This window comes from Nipponia nippon, unplaced genomic scaffold (assembly GCF_047370975.1).
Source record: "Nipponia nippon isolate SJK-2023a ecotype South Korea unplaced genomic scaffold, ASM4737097v1 scaffold_3, whole genome shotgun sequence".
NCBI classification, from domain to species: domain Eukaryota; kingdom Metazoa; phylum Chordata; class Aves; order Pelecaniformes; family Threskiornithidae; genus Nipponia; species Nipponia nippon.
Genome location: NW_028262347.1, coordinates 57,824,651 through 57,840,026, shown reverse-complemented (window position 1 = coordinate 57,840,026; position 15,376 = coordinate 57,824,651). Strand labels below are relative to the sequence as shown.

The 15,376-nt window shown below is 52.7% G+C and overlaps 2 protein-coding genes across 3 annotated transcripts in view; one reads left to right on the top strand and one right to left on the bottom strand.

The window, feature by feature from the left end:
- Positions 1 to 355: 355 nt before the first annotated feature.
- On the top strand, positions 356 to 3,703 carry MAFF (MAF bZIP transcription factor F). Its single transcript, XM_087768120.1, has 3 exons — positions 356 to 504; positions 1,509 to 1,562; positions 1,646 to 3,703. Exons 2-3 carry the CDS (start codon positions 1,527 to 1,529, stop codon positions 2,057 to 2,059), a joined length of 450 nt encoding a protein of 149 aa, XP_087624246.1. The 5' UTR covers positions 356 to 504; positions 1,509 to 1,526; the 3' UTR covers positions 2,060 to 3,703.
- A 1,040-nt stretch (positions 3,704 to 4,743) lies between these two features.
- Positions 4,744 to 15,376, bottom strand: part of TMEM184B (transmembrane protein 184B) — a 30,713-nt gene continuing 20,080 nt past the window's right edge. Inside the window, exons 5-10 of one of the 2 annotated variants that reach the window (XM_087768119.1) lie at positions 15,172 to 15,247; positions 11,952 to 12,043; positions 11,481 to 11,650; positions 10,036 to 10,230; positions 9,116 to 9,139; positions 4,744 to 8,066 (exon numbers count right to left, since the gene is read on the bottom strand). In XM_087768119.1, coding sequence (XP_087624245.1) covers positions 7,825 to 8,066; positions 9,116 to 9,139; positions 10,036 to 10,230; positions 11,481 to 11,650; positions 11,952 to 12,043; positions 15,172 to 15,247 — 799 coding nt within the window. In that variant the 3' untranslated portion in view covers positions 4,744 to 7,824. The remainder of the gene's footprint in view (positions 8,067 to 9,115; positions 9,140 to 10,035; positions 10,231 to 11,480; positions 11,651 to 11,951; positions 12,044 to 15,171; positions 15,248 to 15,376) is intronic. The other variant, XM_087768118.1, reaches the window with a different exon arrangement.

Below are 15,376 nucleotides of genomic sequence, written 5' to 3'. Positions count from 1 at the left end.
AGGGCGGGGGAGCGCGGCCAGCGCCGCTGCGTCACGCCCGCCGCCATCCCGGAGGAGGGCGGAAAGGCGGGAGGCGGCATCTTTGTGAGGGGCGGGGGGCGCTCCTCTTAAAGCGGCAGCGGCCCATTCCGCTGGGGTTGGGTAGGGGTGCGCGGCACCCGGGCGTGGCCGTTGCCTGGGCGTGCGTCACCCCAAAATCTGGGGAAAAAACAGCGGTTTTGGAGAGTGGCTGCGTTCGTACCCCGGTGCGTTTAACACTCTGGCAGCGTGCGAGGCGGGGGTGTCACCCCGGGCGCTTTAAGGGCAGCGGCGGCTTTAAGAGCAGGGGCCGGCCCGCGCGGCGGCGGTGGCGGCGAGGGGCGGGCCGTGGGTGACGTCACCGCATGACTGTGTTTTTATGAATGAAAAGAATCCGCGGGTGAGTAATCGCGGGGAGCAGGGCTGGAGGCGCCGCCCGACGGCCCGACCCGGCAGCGGCCCCGCGGGGACCAGCGCAGCCTCCCGGTAAGCACCGGCGGCGGGGGGACACCGGGACCCCGTCCCCTTCCCTCCCTCCCGGGGCGCCCCCTCCGCTCCGGCTTCTCCCCCCGCCGGGAGAGGGGGGCGGCGGCGGGGTCCGGGACCGGCGGCGGGGGGGTCCCCGCCCGGGGCCGTCCGCGCTTCCCTCCCGACTCCCGGCCGCCGCCCCCCGCAGGGAGCCGCCGCCGCTCCCCCGGCCCCGGCGACGGCTCCCCGGCCCGGATTGCATCAGCTTCCAGCCGCCCCGGCTCCACCTTCCCCGCCGCCCCCCTCCAGCCCCTCGCCTCCCCGCGGGGCGCGCCCGGCCCTGGCCCGGCCGCCCCTCCCGGGGCTCTGCTAACGGGGAGGGGGCTCCCCGAGGCGGGGCTCCCCGCTCGGCCGCAGCCCGGGCTCCCGGCCCTCTCTTAACCCAGAGACGGGGAGGGGGGGACCGGCCACCGGCGATGGGACCGGCGCCGCTTCGGTGACGTTCCGCCCTCCCCCCGGGCTGCTGAATCACGGGGAGGCCACTTCTCGGCCGCCCACGCCGCGTGGCCGCGGGCCCGACCCCGACCCGTCGCCCCCGGAGGCTGCGGGCCCCCGGCGGGGCGGCTGCGCCGCCGTCCCGTCCCGTCCCGTCTCGTCCCGTCCCATCCCGCGGGGCGGCTGCCGCTGCCGGTTTTACTTTCCTTTCGGCCCCGGGCGGATCTCGCCCGGGTTTCCTCCCCGGGGGGAAGCCTCGGCAGCCGGGCTGGGGCGTTTTTGGTCCCCTGGGCAGAGCAGCATCCCCACCACTGCGGGGTGGGATGAAGGAGGGATGGGAGGTCCAGCCTTCCCCTGTTGTTACTATTTTTTGCAGTCGTTATTACTATTATTATTACTACGTACTTTTCTTTAAAGGAGCAGGGATGAGTCACGCAGCCGGCGGGGGGACGTGGGCACCGGGCAGGGGGCCCTCTGTGCCGGGGCGATGGGCACGGGCAGGCAGTAACCAGCTTTTCTCCTGGCAGGGCCAGCGTGAGGCAAGGATGGCTGCGGACGGGCTCTCCAGCAAGGCCCTGAAGGTGAGCGCCGGTGGGACTGGGCGGTTGGGGTGGCAGGGGTCTGGTTTCGGGGGGTCTCAGGCAACCGCCCCTCTCTCCGGCAGGTGAAGCGGGAGCTGGGGGAGAACACGCCGCTGCTGTCAGATGAGGAGCTGATGGGGCTGTCGGTGCGGGAGCTCAACCACCATCTGCGGGGCCTCTCCAAGGAGGAGGTGGCGAGGCTGAAGCAGCGCCGGCGGACACTCAAGAACAGGGGTTACGCCGCCAGCTGCCGGGTGAAGCGCGTCTGCCAGAAGGAAGAGCTGCAGAAGCAGAAGATGGAGCTGGAATGGGAGGTGGACAAGCTGGCCCGGGAAAACGCCGCCATGCGCCTGGAGCTCGACACCCTGCGTGGCAAGTATGAGGCCCTGCAGGGCTTTGCCCGCACCGTGGCTGCCCATGGGCCCCCCGCCAAGGTGGCCACTGCCAGCGTCATCACCATTGTCAAGTCCGGCACCAACCAGGCCGCCTATTCCTAGTGTCGGCCTCTGTCCCCCGGCCAGGCACAGCCTCCCCGGGGCACCTTCCCCCACAAATCCCCTCCCGTACCCTTCCTGACCTCCTTCCCACTGGGACCTGTGCCTGAAATCCTCCTCCTCCCATCCCTTGACCTCCAGCTCCTCCGTGCAGGGAGAGCTGCCGCAGCGTGGGTGCTGGGGCGGAGGACAGGACCCCACTGGTGGCCCCTGAAGCCCCGCAGCCCCCTCCCTTTTGACCCAGCCCCGTCCCCTGCTGCAGCCCCCTTGGCCAGGCGCCCCTCACCCTGGGGGGGTGCAGGCAGGAGAGGGCGAGCCCGCACAGGCAGCAGCGGGGAAGCATCCCACGGCTCCAAGCTGGCAGGAAAACACCAGGTGCCTCTTTTTTTTTTTGTGGGGGTGAGGGCGCAGGAGAGCTGAGTGCGGCCCAGGCGCTCCCAGGAGCATATGCCAGGGAGAGAGGTTTTGCAGCGAGGGGCAGAAGGGATATGATGGAGAGTAGGTTGGCATTGGCCCTGCAACTTGGACCGTGGCTGGAGCGAGGCGGGAGGCGGCAGTGTGGCTGGAGCCTCTGGGGATGGAGATGGCAAGGGAAAGTGGCAGGTCAGAGGGGGAGAGAAAGTGGCTGCAGGTTGGTGCCTGGTAAGGGTGAGCGGGATGGGAGAGCGCTGTGGCAGCCCAGAGGTGACGGTGACGGAGGAGGGACCCTCGGGCAGGGGAGAGCTGGGGGACGTGGGCAGGTCAGCCCAGGCTGTCGTATGCAAGAAGCAGTGGTGCTGTTTTATCTTTCTCCATCACGCACGTCCTTCACGCCTCTTCCTGCCTACGGGACGCTCAGCCTGGCCGGCCGGGTGTCTCTGAAACACAGCGGCACCGGCAGGAAGGAAGCGGAGGCAGCTGGAGCAGAGATAAACACTGTTTTGCTCTGCACGGGCCAGATTGTACGGCCCCACCAAGCGCTCCCCGGCCTACAAAGCCCACGGAAAGGTCCTCCTGGCCCCCGAGAGCCAGAGCTGTGGAGGCAGAGAGAGGGGTGGAGGTGCAGGAGGTGGGAAGCAGGGGTGGAGAGCATCCCTGCTCCTGGGAGCTGCCTGGCAGGCAGGTAGGCTCCTCCCTCTGTTTTTCCTCCAGCTTGGACACCCATGTGAGACAACCGGCTCTTCAGCAGGCTGAAACGCTGGAGAAGAGTTGGGTTTGCTAAATACAGGCAGCACGGGGGAGGCTACAGGAGGCAGACCCCTCTTGGCATCTGCTGCTGTCAATGATCCCCCTGCTTTCTGCCCCTGCCTGGGTCTCGCCATGCCAGCCACCCTCGGCTGCAGCCTCCACCCCTCCCTGGAGAGAGGTGCCCGTTGCTCGTGGAGGGGGCACTGTGGTTAGCGTCCCCCCACCCCGACTCCTCTTGGGTTTATTTATTGCACGAATATAAGTTATTTTCACGTCCTCTTTGCCATTCCGCCTCTCGGCACAGCCAGGATGTTGGTACAGAGCTGTACTTTATATTTTATATATGCAAATCACATTTTATCTTATACTTATATAGAGCAAAAAAATACTTATTTATTTTCTGACTTACGGTATGTGTCTTACCTGACTCCTCTGTATTTTGTAGACTTTACAAATAAAGCAAGTTCTTTTTTTTTTCCACAGTGAGCGTGTGTTTGGTCATTCTTGAACTTCAGGGTAGAGCTGTGTTTCAGTGAGACCAGGTTTTCTAGCCCCCTCTAGTTTTGCTGCAGGACAGGTTCAAGAAGGTGCCCCAAAAAGATGGGATTGGGGGCTCATGACTTTTTAGAACACAGATTCATAGTCTCTGGAAGAAAAGGGCTCAGTAAGCAAGCTTAATGCTGAACATCACCCTGCAAAGTGCTTGCTTTCAGGAGCAGTTTGGCTGTGCTGGATCAGCTTTTCCTAGGAAAGATAATGCTTTTTGCTAGAAAAATTCCCTGCAGGCTGCCCTCGGACCTGGTGTGGGAGGAGAGGCTGGTGCAATCAGGGCAGCTCTACCCAAAAACTTCCCTGCCGAGTGACCTCGCTGCCTGATGCAGGAACAGCGAGGAGAGAAGCAGGGAGCTCACATCCGTGGGTGGCAGGAGAAGGGGAAGGAAACGTGGCAGGCACCTTATCCGGAGATGAAGCCCAACCTCCTCCCCATGGGGAAAAGCCACGCTTCCTCGCAGCCGAGGTGGAAGTAACGAGCGTGTTCCCCGACATCCAGGTGGGCCTGGCCCCAGCCTCCCAGGAGCTTGCAGCACTCACATCGGGGTTCTGGGTTTTACACTCATGTTCCCTCTTGCTACTGCAAACCGCCCCAGCCCCACCACCACTCATGGAAGAAAAGCCCGGAGCTGCTGTTTGCTGGGGCCTGTGTCAGAGAAAGCAGCCCCCTTTCTCCCGCAAGTGTTTTGTACCAGCACCCAAGATCAGGACTCATCTCTACTCAAGGTATTTGACAAAGGGGTTTCGCTTCTGCCTTGGGCCATCAGCGATCTTTGCCCCAGGCTGCTGTAGCCCCGCTTCTCCATCAGCTCCTGCATACACACAGACAGCAGGAAGCTTTCCTCTCGAGAAGATGACTAGGAGGACAAGACACACTGACCCACTAAGCCTCGGCCCCTGTAACGAGCAAAAACTCAAAATCAGTTCAGAGAAGTCACCCAGACAGCACCACGCAGAGGCAGCCTAAGTACAATCTATATTATCTCTATATTTTTATTTGTCATCATATTTGCTCATTTCTGCAGAGTATAACGTCACAAAGACCAAAATAGAGAGAGCGGCTTGTCGCTGAGCTCACATCAGTTAAACACGATAGGTACAAAACTAGGTGACTCTGTCTTATTTATCATACATTTTTTTTTCAGTCATTTATATACAAAGAACTACTCTATATGGAAAAATAATAAACAAATCCCATGGGTATGTTACATGGTAAACAAAAAGGAAGGAAGGAGAGGGGAAGCAGGTGAGGGAGAGCAGCTCCAAGGGCCTACTCCTGGAACCAACATGTTTACTGGGGCCCTGGGCTACCGCGAGCAGACCTGCAAGACCACAGACGCCTCGGCCTCCTTGGTCTCAAGCTCTGGGTCTTATATTTGTTCCTCCAAGCCAGAGCAGCTTCAGAGCCAGTCCTTGCTCTGGCACTTGCCTGTCGCGAAGGAGAGCAGGAAGCTCAGAGATTATTTTGTGTGGTGTTAAAAAACATATATGTCTATAAAATTATAACGCATGGCAGCTGGCTGTTGTTTGGGTGCTAGTTCTTCACCAGGCTTCTCCAAAGGCAGCTAGTGCAAAAGGGTTACACTTTAAACCACTACGTACAGGAAGCTTCGAGAATATCCAGATCCTCTGCACAGCATATATATATATATGCAGCATACATTTCAAAAGAATTTTAAAAAAAAAAAAAAATGCTTCCCCAAGCCTGGATCATCTTCAGCGGGGCAATCCCAGAGATTTCAGATCTCGGCCACCCAACAAAGATTGGGGACAGTCACCAATTAAGTGACACTGGGACACAAGGCCTGCAAATGCAAGGAAAGGGGAAGAAGGGATCATGTCCCATGCCCCCCTTTCCTAAGACAGAGGGGAAGTTTAAAAACCTCACACTAAAGGACTATTAATCAAAGCCATGGAAGATGGAAGGAAAGCCCATTCAGTCTTCAGCCCTGCTTTCCAGGCGGCTTATGGCATGAGGAAAAGGAAGAGTTTTACACCAAGCCCACACAAAGCCTGGCAGATAGCGTTTGCATGTCCATTTAAGCAGCGACAGATTTGGGAAAAGCAGTAACTAACTGCGTGGCATCGCAGGATGTGTGCAAATGGGGAAATCCAGCAGCAGAGAAGCTGCTGGATCCACTGACCCTGCCTCCAGCTCCCTCAGAGCGGCGAGTACGGAAGAAGACGCTGTCCTTACATCTTCCCCCAACTTATCTTCATAGCAGGGAGCAAACCCACCTCTCTTCAAGCCCTTTTCCCCCTGTTCCTGACCACCAGCTTCTGGCAGGGGTGCTGAGGAAATGAGGTGCTCTTCACTCACAGTCGCTTCTGAGAAAGCAAATGAGCAAGCACATAGATTAGGATACAAGAGGAAAGGTAAACTCCAGGCAGTAAACCAGGCCCCAGTTCTCCCAGCAGAGCAGCGAGGGGCAATCTGGAAATGCGCAGGTCTGCTGATGGCAGGGTAGGCATCAAGCGGGAGAGGAACAGAGAAACTACAGCCAAGAACGCAGCGGCTTGCTCCAGTCTCTGCATTTTGTGTCCTGCTTGGGGGTAGGGGCATCTGATCTATGGCACTTGAGTGTGCTCCCCCCTCCTCCCCTAGACAATTTTAAGCAAGCAAGAGGTATTTCCTGGTCCCTGGTTAGATCTAGAGAGGGATCATTTTTATTTTGGCTCCACTAAATTCCTAGGGGCCAATTCAAAACCCTACAAAAGCAAGGGGAAGCTTCTTTTTCCACTCCCGTGGATGCTGACTCCACCCTTGATAGCATTGCATTTGCTGCAGGGCCTGTGAAGTGTGCAGCAGCAACTGCTACCTGGGAAACTAAGAGGGACAATTTTAACCAGCTAGGTCATGTCAGGTTTCAAGTCTATTCCAGTTTGGCCCGGAACAGCTATGGAGATAAAAAGCAAAGGAGGAGTGTGCAACATCTCTTCCTGAATACTCCAGCCTAAGGGCAAAACTTGTGCAGCTCACAGGGCAAGTCAGTGATGACAAGGATGGGGAGCGCTACCTGCAAGAGACCAGGACCTGCTCTGGCAGCTACCTGGTCCAATCCACACCTTTAAGAGGGGCAGCTATGTTGGCGGGGGACAAGAAACAAGAAGAAAAAAAAACATTTTAGTGTTTACACATCTTCCTTTCCCAAAGAGGGATGAAAGCTCTACAAACTTCCACCACCTATCGTGGCCAGTCCTCAGTCTTGTTAGCAGGAGACATGCTCCAGGGAGGCTTCTTGCCACAGGAACGCAGGGGAGGTGGGAAGCTTGGACACCTGGTGATTAGAAAACCCCGCCCTTGCGAGACAGCAATTCCATCCCTGCTGAGCTTCGACAAGCATCTGCTTTGATGGGCAGCAAGGGAGATGCAGGGACTGGAGGAACAGGAAGAAAGTCCTGTCCTTTTTCCCCTCACTGGCTCAAGCACAGGACTGCACAATCAGGTGCTTAGGAGGGTGAGGGCAGATGTTCCTTACTAAGTATTCAAGGCAATGGCTATAGAGAGACCAGTCTCTGGTCTGGTCCTCAGGAATGCTTATCGCTGCATCCTAATCCCATTTCCCAAGGATCACAGAGATGTTAGTACCAGGGAGCTGGGGGAGAAAACTGTGCCTACATCAACCATTCAGGAAGAGGAATACAAAGCAGTCACATTGTCCAGTTGGAAAAAAAAAAATAAAAATAAAACAAAACAACACCAAACCAAAAACATTTTTGGCCACAACTCTGGGCTCTGGCCAGTCACGCTCCACACCAAGCTGGGCAGGTATGGGAGGCCAGAGCCCCAAACCCTAGAGCTTGCTTCAATTAATTCCAGTCGATTGCTGCTGTAAGGAATGGGCTTGAGAATGGAGTCCTGGCCATTCCCCTACCTCTGTACTGCTCATCATGTCCGTACCCACAAAAGCTAATGGGAAGTGCCCACTTCTGCAATCTGCGCTCTCTAGGAAGTGATATGACTTGCATGTTTCTGCTTCAATAAATTAAAAAAAAAATAAAAACAACAAAAGAAGGAAAATGACAGCCTGTGCTGGCAGCTTCCCCTCCTAGAATTCATCGTCAGAACTCAGCAAGAGGGTCTTCTCGTTGTCACGGGCACCCGAGCAGCTGTGGGAGCGTGAGATAACGTGACTGCCGTTGCGCCAGGGTGGACCATGCTCCAGCGTTGACTGCTGGGTGTACTGCTGGTAGGCTGGGGAGAAGTTGTGAATTGCATCTTGGACAATGTCATGGGGGTTCATGGTCTCCTTGAGGCTGCTGGAGATGCTCTTCATGGGAGCACAGCGACCTGTTGGGGTAAGATGGGGAGGGACAAGTGAAGAATACTGCTGCCTTCCCCCACACCCCTTAACAAGAAAGTAAGGAGAACAGGGAACATGCACTCCTAGATCCTGCAGAAGGTACTTTACAGACTTCCTTAAGCAGCTGCTGAGGAAATGCCACGCAAATGGTGTCAAGTTTTACCAGTAGTGCTCCTAAATCCAGCCACTGCTAGCCAAGTGAATCCACCTCAGCACCAAATGGGGAACATGCCATGAGAATGGGACACACCCACAGTGACAACTTCCACTACACACTACCTGTGCTGGCTTGGGTGTGCAAACGAAGACAATCAGGTAGGGAGGTGCTCCTGTAAAGGGTTTCAGAAGACAAAAACCAAGGAAATTCTAAAAATATAGGAGAAATGGAATTTTCTATTCCCACTCACTGGAAATTAGACTGATAGGCGCTATCAGTGCCCGCAGGAATGAGGTCATAAAAGTGGAAAGCAGTGCAAAGGAGGGGAAGGAGGGGAACAGGCAGTACTAGAGGCAGAACCACCCCATAGGTGGAGGGTGTCACAGTGACACCGTGAAGGAAGCAACAGTTGGAGATTGAGCACAGAGGAAGGCTACGCGTCCTTCTAGGAGCTGCCATTTCTCATGGCTTCTAGGTCCCATTTCCAGCGTGGACTTCTGGTTCTGCTCAGTCCTGGGGATGAGCTCCCCAAATGACCAAAGCACGCTGATCATCTGTGGCAATTATGAAAGTGAAGGGAAGCTGGGGTGAGAGCTCAAACCAGCTCCTTTGAGAGCCTGTGCAACTCTTTGGAGAGAGATTCACACAGTCCTGATAGAAACGCTCTAAAGCGAGGTGTTATGCCACTGCCCACGGGGCTGTTTTACAACTTATGATCCAGACAACCCTAAAGCAGCTGTGTGAGGCAGTCGAGTTACAGACCTACAAGGAAGGGGGAACAAGGGACAGAGCAGGCAGTAGGTGGGCTGAGAATCAGGACAGAACAGCATCCCAGTTAAAAACCAACGGAGACAAACACACAGATCATGCTGTACCTACCGTATGGCCCATATGATGGAACAGCTGCATCAGGGACCAGTGGCCAAAGCAAGGGAGAGATAAAAGGGAGAGGAGAGAGAGAGAGACAGAGAACGAAAGAGAGAAAGAGAGAGGAAATAACAAGAACTGAACAAGACCCTCCATCAAAACATCGCCCACTGTACCGGCCAGCAGTTTACCCTGTCATCACTCACAAATCTCATCTCCCCCAGCTGCAGCCACTGTCCTTCCCAAACCTCTGGGGCTGGCTGGGATGGAGGGATCATCTACGTGAACACTGCCCAAGGGCTGCTGTCTTCCCACGCCTCAGCACAGAGTCCAGCAGGAAGGAACCCCTTTATTTGGAGAACACTGAATGTACTTGCATAGACTGGGCACAAGAACCCCCTTTCCCCAGAGATAACATCCACCTCTCTCTTCCCCAGAATAAGGCTTCTAACAACCCAGCCCTCACAAAGTCGTTACAGGAAGATCCTCCTCCTCCAAGACAAACATATTGCCAAAGCACAGCCTCATCTTCCTGAGCCAGATTCAAAACAGAGCCTGTTTCAGGCCCTGTCCCTCCTGCCTTCAGTCTGTTGCACAATCTGGAGCAATGGAGTTCCCCTTTGAGGAGACAGGAAGAAGGACAAACCCACTCTACCAAAAGGACGCAACTTCTTGCAGCCCTCAGGTCTGCAACAAACTGCCGTGGGTGGCATACAGGGGAACTGAAAAGGGAACAACGCAATTCAGGCAAGGTTTCTGCCCTGCAGAGCCATTGCACAATGAATCTGTTCAGACACCACAGAGGAGGGGATGTGATGTTTTCCAAGCATTCAGGTTGGGAGTCATATCAGTGTGGCGGCTGCCAGAGGAACCAGTCTCCACCCAGTCTCGCTACCAAATAGACATGCCATTTGCACTGGCATATTTCCTACCTTGGGCATCAAGTCTCTTGTCCACATACACCTTGTATGTGAAGGCATGGCGCAGGGCGATGGCTGCAAAGAACATCTCCACGCAAATGATGAAGTCCTGATACCCAGCAGCTACTGTGCCTTCACCCACAGACACATTGGCAGAGTGGATTTTGGGGATGGCACCACACTTTTCCAAGATGGCCAACAGCATCCCTAAACAAAGCAATGAGCTCATGTAAGTGTGCAGAAAACATGACTGCATATAACTGTAAGGAATGGAAATAGCTGTCTGTGCTGTAAGTCCCAGATGCAAATGCATTTAACATGGGAGCTACAAACAGAGCGGTCTAGATACTCCCATCTACGCTCACCTGTACAATAGAGAAAGTAGGAATAAATATGTTTAAGCAAAGAATGTTCAAACACTGACCCTCTTCCATTCTCAACTGACACATAATCTGTGGAACTAGCTGCTGCAGGACTTAATAAGTCCAAAAGGGTAAGAAGCAGCCAGATATTTCTGTGAGCGCTTCTGTGATCTCAGCACGTCCACTAACTAAAGCAAAAATTGAAGTAACAGAGCTTATCATTTAAGCATAAAGCGGTTTTGACACACGATTGCAAGAAAGATGTTTCTCCCCCTCTATAGCCAGGTGGCTGAAGAATTCCAGAGAAGGCAGAAAGTGTGTGACCAGATGGCTCAAGATGACAAACTAGACAGTTTATTAGTTTGTCTGTAGCCGGGGACGATGGGCCATACTCCAACAGCCTGAATTCCACATAAGTTCCTACCCAATTAGTCTTTGAAGTGCAACTCAGTAAACCTAAGTAGGGCATTGAACAGGGAAATGCTTAGAGCTAATTAGTAAGAAGCACTAAGCTTAGGCGGAATTTCAGCTTTCTGAATGTGCCTCTGCATCATGTGTACGTATTCTGAATGTCCTTCCGCTCCATAGTGGTTCTGTGGCAGCACGCACTGCATTCAGGCAGCTTGCTGCTTCACATGAATCACAGACATACCATTAAAATTTTATTTATAGAGCACTAAAAAAAAAAGTACTAAAAATTTTTAGATGAGCTACTTTAATCAATAAAATGGCAGCATGCAGATAAAATTTTGGCAGCTTGTGCTTTATGGTTGTTCCAGGAATGCAAAAGACTCTTCATCCAAACAGCTGATTTTGCCAGGCAGATGTGTGTGTGCACATGCACACGGACAGGGATAGTGAGGATTCAGGAGCATATAAACAAAGATGAAAATGAGCAAAATATGTTTCCCAGAGAAAAGCAATGAAAAACTATAAAACAAATATAATAATAATGATAATAACAACAACAACAATAATAATAATAATACAGAAAGACATTCTGGCTATTAATCAGGATCTGCTCTATCAACTCCAGTGTCTGAGCCCCTGCAGAGAGCTCTTCGTGCCTACCAAGGGAAGGGAAAAGCAGCTCACCTTGCCAGAAGGACAGGAAGATGACAGACTTCACCATGAAGAACTTGAGTACTGGGCTGTAAGGACTGAGCAGCTCGCGTGTGGCGAAGTAGAAAAGGAAGAGGGCATACAGTGCCAGGCTGACAGAGATGTTGTAGATGATCGTCACGTAGAGGTAGCCACTGGTTACACTGAAAAGAGAAGATACATGAATGCCTGAAATTTCAGCATCGTCTTTTCCCCTTGCTGCTGTCACTGGGGAGTTTTAAGACTCCGTTTCCTTCCTGCCCCGCTGTCCCATTCCCTCACCCAAAGTGAGGCAGAAAAAAAACCTGAAACCAACAGGCTTACCCCTGCCCTCTTTTCACACATGCATATTCAGCCCGTGTTGTCCCCCTGTCTTTTCCCATGGCCCAGCACACACACGGACCATAAGCACAGCTGGGCAGAGAAGGGGCAGCTGAGGCTCGCACACTAGACAAACGAACTTACTCAAAGTCACCATCCTGGTACTTGCCGAAGGCCTGAAGGATGACTGTGCTGATCGCCATGAGGGGCTTCACCACACAGAACTGCAGGGTAGCCTACAAGAATGAGAGAGGAGGAATGAGAAGGCAGGAGGTGCAAGAGGCCAAGCTCCCAAACCAGATCCATGATGGAGTGATGATGGAGCGTCCACTGGGACAACTTGGCAAGGCAGCATAATCCAGCCCCAACAAGGAGTCTAACCCCGCCACTTGCTTGAGGACTGCAGCACCCAAAAGGAGACAGAGGAGATTCAGAAGAAATGCGTGCTATCTAATTGCCCAAAATGGTAAGAAAAACCACTCTGTAGGTTGTTCCTGGAAGCTGCTCAGCTGCTGTCTTCCAGAGCTGTTTTTTCATAGACTGTGCTGCAGCACATTTACGCACAGTAACAGCAGGACAAACAAAAAATGCTACACTGTGCTATGGTACGGACACAGCAAGTTTAACAAAGGGATACTGGGGAAGGGAAGCCAACTCCAATCCACAGTTGCTGCAAAGCTAGGCAAGAAGGTCCCCTGGATAGGAGGGGAACCCAGCTCTCTGAGGAGGAACTTTGGCAACTGCCACCATATTAATGCATTTTGTATACACAGTGATGTGTGTTGCCAGACAGAAGTTAAGAGCTATTCTGTTGTCGCCCACACGACCTTTACTGAATCTCCCCAAAGGCTCCGTGGCACTTGGGATCAGCTCTATCCAGTCTGCCAATATAAATCACTGCTCCTATTGGGACAACTCCTCTCAAAGCCACTCCATTCTTCATCTTTCTGGAGATGTTGAACTTCAGTTCTTAGGAGTTGGACTGCTAAAGAGAGTGGAGGGTTGTGACCCTAAAAATGTCACCCATGTCTCCCAGAAGGGGGCTGGAAGAGCCTGGGCAGGTGCTGACCTGCACACATGTGGGGAGGGCTGTGTATGGAAAGAAGGCAAAACCAAAAACAGGAGCAATTGCTTTGGATACGATGCAATTTGTTAGTGGTCATAAGACTTCAAGGAGATTAAAAACCCCAGCACATGCCAGTTAGTGAGTCACTGTAAATATGTGAACTGGAAAAGGTCAAGCTAATTGGTAAACAACTCTGTCCTCTGAGCTTCCCCTCCTTCCAATCTGGGGATGTTTTAACTGTTTCCCTGCAATCCAAACCACCACGTCCTATTTTTAGTTGCTTCCCTAGGAGATGCCACAGCATACGGGAAGCACATGGATGGTGTGTGACCCATCTGTGAGGGTCACCAGACAGAACCAGCAAAGAATCTTGATCAAGACATCTTTAAAGAAACAAGCTGTCCAGATTTTACACCGCAGCCACCAGCTGCTGGAGGGCCACAGGCAACGCAAGCAAACTGACTGACCCACAGCAGACACCTGCCTGAGAACAGCTTGGGGTGGGAGTGAAGACGGAAAGAAGGAATGGTTATAACACGCAGATTCCTTCAGGATGAAAAGGGCTGGAAAGAGCAGAAAATGGGCAGGTGGTGGTGGGAGGCAACAGGAGTGCTGAAGATGCTGAGAGCAGGGATAAAATGGGCAAGGTGCTCCTTCCAGCCTGATTGCCATGACGGTGGATACTGCACAGATCAGCACAGAGATCTGCTCTGCTGCCCTTTTGCACCAGCCTACACAGGAATTTGCCTTGAAAGGTCTTTCTCGGCGATCCTGGAAGTCTAAAGTACTAGAAAGTGAGTCTTGGTGCCGAAGACTTCTCACCAAGGCAACATTTAAGCTCGAGCCAAGAAGGACGGAAGTACTTAAACATCCCTTTGCAAGACACCTCCCTCACAGCCTCTACAGCAGAATTAGCAGTTTGTAAAGGGCAGGCCTGACTAGAAGAATTGCTGCCAGATAGCAGCAAAGCAAAAGCAAAATATCCACCTAAGCCTGAGTTACCAAGTGAACTGAGGATTTGTGGAAGCAGGCAGAATCCTCCTCCCCCCCCCCCATAAAAGTGCTTCTAGTCTTCATTGTTGTGAAAAAAAAAAAAAAAAAAAAAAAAAAAAAAACCTTTCCAAACACAGCCAGGTGCAATCCATGTGGAGATAACTGCCAGAGGCTGTGGGACAAGAGAAACAAGAGGTCTAAGGGAAATTATTTCTCCAGCACTCATTCAACTTGATGGGTGTTATGTTTGCTTATGACATATTTAAAAGGTGAAAGTTAACATTAGGAGCAAAAAGAATAGATAATGCATCAAATCAAACACAGGGTGTACAAATGAAGCCCGAGAGAAACAGGTAAAGCAGCATACTGGGAACAGCTTAGAAAATAGAAGTATCAGGGAAGAAAAGGAGGAAAGCCATGAGGAAAGAATACACAACAAAGAAAAGATAGATGTGGTCCTTTGAAAAAGGCGATTCATGCTGCAGAGATTAAGACTGGATATTACTATGAGGCTGCATTGTACCTTTGATGTTCCTGCATATGGCTAAAACACAGAAGATGGGGCATGATGTGGAAGAGAAGCCAGGGCAGATATCTAGACCCAGTGACTGGAATTACAGTGACCTGAGCCATTTAAAAGAACCAGACCTGCTTCACGCTGTCTCCAGAGAAACCTCATGTGTTCATTTCAGCAAGTGAGCAAAGCCTTGAAAATCAGCTGCTGTTTCATGGCAGCCAGAGGTGACTGACCTGGGATGAGCAGACAAGGGCTGTATCGCGGTTTAGATCTCCCCCATTCCCTCCTCCTCAACATACCCAATTCAGCACAGACAGACACACATGGTGAGCAATACTCGGTTCCTCCTACAAAGCGTTGTGTCACGCTTAACCTCCACCCCCTCCTCAACTCCAAACCACAACAGCAGCACTGGGAATTCAGGAGGCTGTTACACAACTGTGGGGTGTCTGCAACACAACACGGCCATCAATTTCTTAAAAGGTGGGACCTCTGCAATCCAGAAAGGGAAGGGGAAATCAGAATTTCTTCCCAGGGCTAACATCAGATCCAAGAGATAAATTGGGTCTTTTGCTAAGGCCTTCCTGATACGGGGTTGAGTAGAAAATGCTAAGATCATTCAAAACAAAAAAAACCCTCTTCTCAGCAGCCTGCAGGCCTCTCAAAATGATATTATAAACCCCCTCAAAGGAGTGCTCATCTCAGAAGTTCAGCAGCAAAAGGCACCATCGCCACCCACACACACTTCATTCATTTCTAGAGGATGGCACAGTTCCTCCAGCCCATACCTGTTTGCAGAACCTCAGGAATCCAATCGAATAAGTCTTTCCCCACAGGCAGCAAGTCCCGTATACACAGCTGGACCTGAAAGAGCCAACACAAGATGACAGGGTTCAGAAGCAAGATTTGGAGTAGAGTGCAAGATTCCTACCCTCTTTGTCTACCTCTCTGTAGCAAAGTTGCAGGACTGGTGCTTTCTCCAACCATGATTAC

What these genes read in the sequence shown, in the direction of transcription:
- MAFF (XM_087768120.1), top strand. Translation starts at nt 1,527, where the DNA reads ATGGCTGCGGACGGGCTCTCCAGCAAGGCCCTGAAG. An exon ending in TCTCCAGCAAGGCCCTGAAG is followed by an intron (nt 1,563 to 1,645) that starts GTGAGCGCCGGT and finishes TCTCTCCGGCAG; the next exon opens with GTGAAGCGGGAGCTGGGGGA.